Below are 10,523 nucleotides of genomic sequence, written 5' to 3' on the forward strand. Positions count from 1 at the left end.
ACTTTAATCCCCAAAGAAATACCCCCACGACGGACTCAGGCCCAGTTCTAGACCCTGGCTCACCCAAACAGGAGCCAAGTTGGCCCTCGCAGTGAGGACTTGAAGGCAGGCGCGCAGCTTCCCGGGCGCGCATAAACACAGTTTTAGAGATTATCGCACCCGCACCCGAGTACTTCACAGGTCTTTAAAAGACCATTTACATGTTAACGAGGCTTTGTTTATTTTTAACCCCTTCATCTCCACATGGCAAAGGCGACAATGTTCTGCTGCGTGGATATTTCGTTTTCTATGCAGCGCAGGAGAAAAAAAGTTTCTTTATTCCGATTCACCTTTCCTGACCCCTGCAGCTGTTTATCACATCAGGCTGTGACACAAAGTTTGACTAATGGAGTAGGTAAGAGAATGTGTTATTATTTGGTTTTTTAAAAAAAATATGCACAGGCCCAGCAGGACACATACTTCATGAGTGCTTCATTTAAACAGTTTTTATCATTATCATGGCCGATGCAGATGCAGGACAACAATAAGACAATACAAAATGCCCAGATAACGCTGGTGATTAATGATCCTGCTGGAGAGCAATCGTTTGTCTGTTAGTTTTTAAATGCAGATGAACTGTATTTTATGTGGAAGCTCAGTGGGTTACAGCCTTTGTCACAGAGATCCTTGTGTTACTTGCAGTTCAGAAGTTACAATCCTAACATAGGACAGTGACCTATGAACTGTCATCAAAGAGCTGCATACAAACATGAATGGTATGGTTAGAACTTCACTTTTTTTGTTTTGTGATATAGTTCGGACTTCCCCAGTCTTTCATTATTCTAATGTTGCTAAAATGAGTATGTTTGGGCAGATATACATTTGTATCAGTAAACCTGACCCCATGGAAATACTCTTTAAATCCTAAGGTTGTGTTTCCCCAGACCAAACCCTCTTAAAATATCCTGCCCACCAGTATGGATGACATGTGATTCATACACCCTGTAATACTCATTGGCTTATGTGGCATTCCCTATAGACTGATTTACATACTTGTATGATTCATTGTCTGTATAATGTGTGCATGGTGTAAAGTACTGAAACACACTACACTGATATGAGTAGCGCTGTACAACAAATGAAATGCAAATGAGAGAGGGGCTACGTAAAGATGAGGGGCACTGTTGGAGGGTGCCAGTGAGGGAATCCGAGGAGGAGGTCAATAGGGGAGGGGCTATGGACCGATGAGGGACACTGTTGGGAGGGTGGCAGTGAGGGAATCCGAGGAGGAGGTCAATAGGGGGAGGGGCTACAGAGAGATGAGGGGCACTATTGGAGGGTGGCAGTGAGGGAATCCGAGGAGGAGGTCATAAGGGGGGGGGGCTATGGGGAGATGAGGGGCACTTGTGGCATGTGGCAGTGAGGGAATCAGAGGAGGAGGTCAATAGGGGGGGCCATGGAGGGATGAGGGGCCCTGTTGGAAGGTGGTAGTAAAGGTATTTACGGAGAAAGAGGTTTTTAGTGCGGCGCCAAAAAAGACTTTCGCATCAGCGCTGAAGCCGGCCCTGTCATGGCATTTCTGTTTTTGTTTATTTAATTAGCAGTCGAGTCGTTAGGGCAACTGTGGAACATACTTTAACCCCTTCCCTGCTCATGACGGAACCGTTCCGTCATGAGCCACGGTTGCCGTGTGCTCATGACGGAACGGTTCCGTCATGGCAATCCTGTCGGCGGCCGCTCCGCCTGCGCGGCGCTGTTTCCCCGCCTGTGCGGGGCGACAACGCAAATGGGCGGAGTCATGACGGAACCGTTCCGTCATGAGCACAGCTCAACTGTGGCTCATGACGGAGCGGCTCCGTCATGAGCACAGGCCCGCCGCGCTGCCCCCCCGCACCCCCCCGCGCCGCGGCGGAATTCCCGCCGCGGCGAAGGGGTTAAAGTACGTGCTAATTATATTTACCGCTATATTCAATGTTTTATATTTGAAGGTGATTTTACTAATGTTTTTAGAGGGAAAAATGAAAGTGGAGCCCGATGGTGCCTGATATGGGACTGGGGCCCAAGGTCAGCTGTGAGATAAGGTGCACTGGAGAGGAGTAGTGGATAATCAAGCCTGTAAGGGAGTGCGTTGCTGAGTCCGGGGTCAGGTGAAGGTAGTAATGAAGAGGGATTCTCACTGAAGGCTTGCAGAAGGGGAGCCTGAGAAGTGTCACTTGCCTGATACTCCCACCTCAGAAACCTCCTCTTCCCATCAAAGGGACATTACATGGAAAAAACACTTTTTGAGAGTGATAATATTTAGAAAGATTTGGAAAAGAGTGCGTTTTACTGGGCCTTGTAAGACTAAGAAGAGATAAAGGAGGGCCCTGAAGCAGGCCTGTCTAGACATATATGCGACAAATCGAGCCCGCAGTGGCCCACGCAAATGCACCCTTGGCCCACCCAAATAAAAATTCCTGGAGCCGGGCCTGCCACGACTGTAGGCACCCTATGAGGGTAAGAAAACACAAAGGATCTCACCTCTGGAGATCAGCCTGGCGGAAGGTCTGTATGCCGCCACGAGCAAGTCGTTCCTGGGTGATTCCGAGTGAGCAGGACAGCTCCTGCACTGGAAATAAACTATTATAATATCAGTTTGGCTGTACTCTGTGAAGCCTGTGGGGAGATGATATGTGCAGGGGGGGGGACCAGGAGTGCATACATGCCAACATTTCAGAAGAGCAAAGTGGGAGTTTTTGGGGAAAAAAATCGGGAGAATGTGGCCTTGAATTGGGTTACTGTCATATATGGGCTTTGGAAGTGAGCTGCTGCAGGATCGGAAATTTGAAACGCAAATGTACGTTTTATTCTTACCTTTCAGAAGCCTGGAGCGCAATGGCAGGCAGAGAGAGGGTGATGCAAGTGTTGTGCACTGGCCTGGCAGGTTGCTGCCTGGCAGTGCATACACCAACCCCCCCTCGTGTGTGGCAGCCGCATCCGAGTACTTCACAGGTCTTTAAAAGACCATTCGTTTGTTAATGGGGCTTTGATGGTTTTTCACCCCTTCTAGAGCCCCTGCATCGCCACTGACTATTGCTGGAAGAATTAGCACGTTATACAATACCAAGCCCTGTCAGCTGAAACGCCGAGGAATCGGGTTTCTGGATGCTTGATTCGGGAGGCGGGAGACTAGCCTTGAAATCGGTAGTCTCCCGCCTGAATCGGGAGGGTTGACATATCTGCAGGAGTGAGTGACCGAGATGGCAGACATTTCGTTCAAAATGGAAGCTTACACAGATATGTGGCCTATCTAAACCACATTAATAACTTCATTTCTAGACATCAGAAGAAATTAGTTTCAATTGCAATTATGTCAATATGCCTATACATGTAGAATCATGTGTAAGAATGCATAGTACATGTTATTATTGAAACATAAAACTTGAAAAGCCTTTCCACAAGTGCACTTGTAAGATGTTTACCTATAAGCCTCCCGATTTGGAAGTCCACATGTTAGATAAATCCTGGAATGAGCGCATTTGACCAACCTGAGTTTCCTGTACTAAGGGTGCCTATGGTAGAGTTTACTGTGTCATTATGGATGCTTGTGATGCATTTTTTCTATAGACATCTTTTATTGGTTTTTATCAAAATACCAGTAACAAATACAGAAACAAAAGCCATCTCCAACCATTTGACATAGAGAAGCAGGTCATTACAGCTCTTCTCATATAAGAACACTGGAGTATTACTCCCAGGTCAAAAGTACGGAATAAGCCACCAGGCATCTGTATCATTAGATTTCACTTTGTCATCTGAGGAGAGTACCTGTGAGCCCCTCAGGTCTACGAAGTTACCCCCCATACTCCCAAGTCCCTCTCTGCCTTCTCATCACGGCTACATTTTGTTAGGTGCGCCTCATCTGCCTCAGCCCATTCAATCACATCCTTCGCCCATCTTTCCACACTGGGACCAGCCTGAACCATCCAGGTAATTACAACCCTTCTCTTAGCCAAAAATAACAACAGGTGTAAGAACTTATCCATCTCACAACAGGCAATCAACCCGATTCGTCTCTATTGGCATTCTGACTATGGTCTTGTTATTTGTCAACTGTGTCCACTGGCGGACTCGGAGCGGAGGAGGTCCATGTGGTAAGTCATGAGGGGGTGACACCATGAGTTACCCGCACCGGGTGACACCAACCCTAGTGACGCCACTGGTCATAAATGTTTGTGATGCAGCCTCGCACCTGAAAGTCGGCCTTTATCCAACAAGCATCACGCTGAAATTGTCACAAAAAAACTTCTGATAACTGTGCCAGCCATCGACAGTCCTTTTCACATCCAACCAGTGTAATCATGCCACAGATGCATTTGTACGTGCATGGCCACTCCCTACCTGTCAGGCCTGGATTATAGACACCTTTGCTTAAAAGGTAAGGATCACAGACATTGCTGCCGACTTTGGTGCAGGAAACCAGGGTTCGAGCCTCGAGGTCGCGTCCGCATCCTGTGATTCTGGGCAAATCACTTAATCTCCCAGTGCCTGAATGTGTAATGTAAATACGGTGCTATGTAAAGCGCTCCAATACTTTCGGGTCGAGTTCGCGCTATATAAATGTGCAACAAAAAAAAAACATGTATTGAAGCCGCTAAAGAGAACCCATCGGTGCATCCACATGACCCTGAATGCTCCCGCCTCCTTCTCTGCCAGGAACTCGACAGCCATTTCACAACCCTATGAAAGATGCCATTGAGAGGCAGCGGACTGGGACACTATGAAAATAAGCATTCACCTCAGGAACGTCAACAGTTCCTCTAGAGGAGTGAGACCTGCAGGTAGAGCCAAACACTGGACAGAGGAGGGGAAGAAATGTGCTTTTGAATATGACAGTCACATGGAGAAGCTCACTGTGTCATATTTTGACGAATTCTGTTCTTAGAAAAGCAGTTTGAAGTGACCGTAGAAGCCCCTGGCACTATAATAAATAAATGTGAAGACCCCCAAAATGTTACGTATGTGACAACAGGTCACATCTGCTATGATGTCCTGCGCATACACAGAAAAATGAAAGACAGTTTAAATCGGAAATAATCCGTAGTGGAAAAGAAAGTAAGAATTCTACCTAGAAATTAAAATGTTCATCTCAAATGAATAACTTAAACCCAGGCCGGAAAAGTTACATTTACAGGCACAGTGTCGGGTGCATGTTTAAAGCAAGATTTTAAAGGGGACACTGACAAATAAATAAGTGTCACAAAGTGAAATAATTGCTTGTGGTGTTCACTCTTCATAGCAGGTTTGAACAAGCCTTGGCAAAAACAACAGGGCTCACTTTTCTTAACCGTGCAATGGCACAGCTAATAGGTTTGGCTTTTTGATAGAGTAACAATGTTGTTATAGGTGGGTGACTGTGTGTGTTCCTGCAAGGTATCCTAAAAGGAAAATAACATGAGGCAACCTCATGAGCTACAATAATATGGAGTTAGTAGTGGGGTGCCTAAGCTGTACCCTTAGGTAAGAGTATTATAAAAAAGAATTCGGAAGATGAAGTTTGTATTGTTAGTGTTGGACCTCTAAAGCACAAGTAGCAAAATACTGCATAGTAGAAACATTGACAAATGGGCAGTATTTCATGTGCAGCTGTAGGAAAGCTCATGTGCGGGCAAGGCCTTTGTGAACAAAAAGCTGTAAATCCAACAACGTGTTTGTTATCTTGACAGCAAAGTAACACACATGAACTTACAAAGGTAATTAGTGAATGACCTTAGGCTGCCAGAAGGACAGGTGGCAGAGAGCTTCCTGAACAAAAGAGCCATAAACCAGCAATTAAAACGCCCTTATGTCAGTAAACTAAAAGCATCAAATGGCACACATCTATTGAATAACATGCGACTACTCATCCTGCCAAACAAAAAGACTCCTGGAGAACCATCACCAATGCTCAACATATGGCTCAATGTAACCATGCTCAAAATGCCCTGGCCTTGGTGGGCAGCCCATCCGAGCAATGGCAAAGCTCAAAAAGAAAAACCAATGCATTTTTATATTGCATGCATGCACGTGCATCAAGATGGCTGTGAATGAATGGCTGTCAATCTTTGAATGGGTTTTCTACTAAAGAAAACCCATTTCAAGATGCACACCAATGCACAAACGTATACATTCTAGTGTATGGATGCATGTGTTGTGATGTAAATGCTTGCATGTGTCATGATGCAGGTGGCCATTTTTACTTTACCAATCTAACATGTCACTCTGTTGGAGTACTAATTGTAAAATAAAAAAGATTCCGCTTGAGTATTTAGAGAAATGATACAACGCATCCAACCAGAACACTGTGAGACCGAAATGCTCATGGGTGAGGCAAGAGCACCAACAGGGAGCAAAGACATTGAATAAGAAGTAGACAACTGAAATAGATAAAGTCATCCAATAATGAACAAGGCCTGACCCAAATCCCACTCTACATATATGTTATGTGCGGGAAACAATAAGCTCGCCTTTAGCAGAGACCTACCCCCTCCCCCCCCCCCCAAATAAAACCAGAGACTTAAGTGGCCTAGCCCAAAGTCTACTATATCTGTACTACTTCTTAGATATACTTATTTTTAAAGTATTGTTAACATGAGCTCTTCAGTCAGCCTGGAGCAAGAGCTAAAAGGATTAGTAAACTGTTAAAATCAGTATCGGCCTCACTGCGAACCAGCGATGGGTGCACAAAAGGACTTCACCCTTTATCCCCCCAGGTCTTCCAAGAGATTCAACAGACAGGGATAGATGTGGGTAGAGCGGACGTTCTCCTTTGGCCCATCAGTGGAGTGTTTTCCTTCTGCATCCTTCTTCAGTCTGTGGGAAGGAAGAATGGCACTGTGAGTAGTGAAGAGCCCTCACTCGCTACATGTCGGCCTCCACTACCTCAAAACTGAAACCCAGCTACCGCTGAATGAGGACATCCCGAGGAAGAGACCTGCGTGGTCTTGAAAGCTTTCAAGTAACGAAGGTAGCCCTAAAAAAGTGTCATTCTGACAAAACGAATTACTGTTTGCTTGCATTTATTGAAAACAACAAACTGCATTCTTCAAGCTGATGCTCTTCAACTCACATCACCAAGAACCCCAAATGGCAAGGAACAGAATGCAAAACACATTGTACCCACATAACAATGCTTTTTAAAACTGTACAGTTGTCCAGTGAAAGAGTAGACCTTTATATATACAATGTACATGCACCATTTTTTTCCTCTTATGCGACTCCAAAATTGAAACACACGACTACTTACAAAAAAGCAGTAGGAATTAGATCCTCACTTTTACCTTCTCACTATCTTGTGCCTTACACATTTCCGCGTAACGTAAACAGTCTATCCTCTGTTGAATCCCTGGCAATGACAGATAGTCACCTAAATATTATACATTTGTTCACGTGACCATTATGGACCGAATTTGCACATCATTTTAAGAACAACAGTTCATGCATGAGTGGGTAAGTAATGATGTGACATAGCTGTAGTACCTTAGAACACACTACCCTGGTGCTTTCCATATTTAAATGCAGGAAAAACAGCGATCTGGTAAGGGTAGCCGGGTTATAACCGCCTGAGGGTATCCAGGGACAATTGTGATCCAGAATCGTGCTCCTCAAACATTTTCTTAACGGGAATCGGTTTTTATGGTACAGACCACTATTTCTGAGTCACAATTTAGTCTGAATGCATTTGAACTGCCATGGAGTACAATTGACTTAATGGACGAAGTGAGGGGCAGATAAATGAGTGAGGCTGAAGACGGGTAATAAACTGGTGGATGTTCATTTATGAGGGCTGAAATGTGGATAAGAAATGTTGCCTATGCGCTAGAGCACCCGGCTTTGGAGCAGGGAAGCAAATTCGAATATTATCTCGGCTCAAAATGCTGTAGTCCTAAACAAATTACAATCTCCACCTTTCTGCCTAAAAAAATGTGTAATTCGTCCAGTTCTTTTGTGAAGCGCTCTTATGCCCTCAGACCAAGTTCGAGCTATGCCAAACTGATGCCGCTTCCCCCATTGGGCCGACCATGTGACCCTGATGAAACCAAACACCCAGACTCGGTGCACACACCTGCCAAAAGCGGGGGTGCTTAAAACCGGAAACAAATGGACATTTATAAATATGTGTTACAATAACTATAGTCCTAACTTCAAAAATGGTCTTCAAAAACAGTGAACGGGAGGGGGGCTCACACCCCTTTCTTGTTGCCCATGTCCCTTACTCTATAGCAGATGCAGCCGCAGTCACCCCTGAGCACTCCCACCCACGCTCTTATGAGACACCAACACAGCCCGTAGAACAGGCAGGAATTGCACATGGCTCCTACCAGGCCATATGACAAGTGCTTCCACCCCGCTCCTCTGTCCCCTCAAACAATACAGTATGTAGGGTCTTGTAAGGTGACTTTGTGATATCTTAATTAGAAGTGAGTCGGGCAGCCCGTCTCAAGTCCTCGCTCCTACCGGAAGAGTACACTCTGCGAGGGGGGAGAGCAAACTCTCAGAATTTTATCACGAGATTCAAGAAGAGCCCTTCAATTATTTTCAGGACACACATTTCATTACGATACTCTAATGCCGGTGACACTTATGGTGTCAGAGCAGGAGTATAGCTATCAATGGTGCAGCACGTGCAGTGACACCAGGTCTCAGGAGTAGGGGGGCACGAGGCTGATCCACAATTATGGATACCTCTAACTCCCCATCCAAGCAGTAAGGGCCCATTTTCGTTACGCCACCTTAACCGTGTACCCTGTGTCTGCCTTCCTTCTGGCACTATGCAGAATTATGATACACGACTTTTACTTCACGTTCTACAAAATACCAACTAAACAGCGGCACACTCCATTTTGTCTTAGTTCGCAGGCTCTCTTTGAAGCTCAAGCCGGCGATAATAACGGTTTGGAGGAAGAAGGCGCTGTGACCCGGCTGCGGATCGGGGGCCTGCCCTGTTACCTGGGAAACGCGCAGAAATACACACACAAGGACCCGAGGGATCCCTTTCACAGACACAGAGTTCCTAGTGTGTCACTCAAGCCGTATGAACCCGAGAGGGCGCTCGGACAGGGCCGGGCAGGGCGGCCGCTCGTCCGAGCTAATAATAAAGCCAACAAGAGGCTTGAGATTAGCAAACAGTTCTATTTGCGCACACGGGCGCGCGCGCACAGGCGGTGCCTGCCTACCTGGGAGGAGGCTGGGCGGCGGGCTGGTAAAGAGTCTCCATGGCACGCTCCCAGTGCCAGCTCCGGCGGCGGCGGCAGGCTGGCGCTTTCAGCAGCAGCAGGTGCCCGCTCCTTAATTCGCCTCTATTTCCATCTCTTTGGGACAGTCCGACAAGGCTGAAATAAACCCAGAAGAAGCATTTCAGTGGCGCCCACAAATCCTGCGTGAGCAATTTAAATACACCACGGCATCTTTGCTTCACAGCTCTGTCTCACTAAATATAATGTGACTTGGAAACACGCACAAAGAGGTAGAATTTGTATCTGAACACACACCAAAAACAAAGAGTAAAGCAAAACATAAACAATCGGCAGAGGATATAAGTGCAATGTAAGTGACATTCAGCGGCGAGAAGCGGATCAGCTTGCGCAGCACGCTATATCAATGTGCACAGCCAGGTGCCAACTGTTCTGTTCGAGTGCATTTTTCAAATGCAACAGGTGGGCACAAGTGTTATGAAGCGATCCATGCGTGGACAGACTCGAAATACAGCCATGAAGAAATATCGGCAAGTGACAAAGCTACGTCATCAAGGCTTGGGCCGGAATGACCTGCTGCAACTTGCAGCTCTTACTCCCTGCCAAGCGTCAACAACTCACCCATGCTTCTGCGGGAATACGAGCAGGCAGCGGCAGCTTCTACAGTAAAATAGGCACCCCGGTGACTCGGTACGCGTCTCTTTCCTTCTCAGAGCAGCGCTGCTAGATTGAAGTATTCTGCACTTCCAGATCCAAAGCCGTTCCCAGACCCGCAGCTGTTACTGCAGCGCGTGAGCTCTGTGCGGCTCCCAGCTCCGCCACTGCACACACAACACACTGTTCCCACTTTGCTATTACCGTATTACCCCTAGCAGACCCAACTTTCTCAGCACTAATACACACTGGGCACTTCTCTGCGATCCCCGCTGCTGTTACCGTACTGCCTCTATTAGACTATCCTCGCGATTTCACGAAATGCCAACATTCACAGAGCACAGCGATCTTTATCCAATTTAAAGATTTGAAAGTGGGATTATATTTTATCCATCTTCAAAAGTATGGACTAAAAAATAAAACTACTGTCTTTTGAAAACTTAGATATGTGTGTTTTGATAAAATGATGGTTCTTTAGCTCTAGTTTATGAATGAAGAGAAGAAAGAATGTTTCAAAGGTGATGTGGACCTGGAAAAAACATAGATTATGCAGCTAATTTTTTTTTAAGTATCTAAAACAATCTGATAAAATAGAGATAAAGCGCCTACGCAGGATCCGACAGTGTTGAACCTCAATACTAGATGAAGCAACTTGTTCCTAAAAGGCACACAATTGAG

At 46.0% G+C, this 10,523-nt stretch overlaps 1 protein-coding gene across 3 annotated transcripts in view; it reads right to left on the bottom strand.

The window, feature by feature from the left end:
* Nucleotides 1-10,057, bottom strand: part of COBL (cordon-bleu WH2 repeat protein) — a 961,684-nt gene extending 951,627 nt beyond the window's left edge. For 2 of the 3 annotated variants that reach the window (XM_085607313.1, XM_085607309.1), the window contains exons 1-2: nt 9,813-10,047; nt 9,174-9,329 (exon numbers count right to left, since the gene is read on the bottom strand). In XM_085607313.1, the coding sequence (XP_085463439.1) occupies nt 9,174-9,214 (41 nt within the window). In that variant the 5' untranslated portion in view covers nt 9,215-9,329; nt 9,813-10,047. Of the gene's footprint in view, nt 1-9,173; nt 9,330-9,812 lie in introns of all 3 variants that reach the window. The other variant, XM_085607310.1, reaches the window with a different exon arrangement.
* Nucleotides 10,058-10,523: the final 466 nt, after the last annotated feature.

This window comes from Triturus cristatus, chromosome 5_2 (genome assembly GCF_964204655.1).
Source record: "Triturus cristatus chromosome 5_2, aTriCri1.1, whole genome shotgun sequence".
In the NCBI taxonomy this organism is placed as follows: domain Eukaryota; kingdom Metazoa; phylum Chordata; class Amphibia; order Caudata; family Salamandridae; genus Triturus; species Triturus cristatus.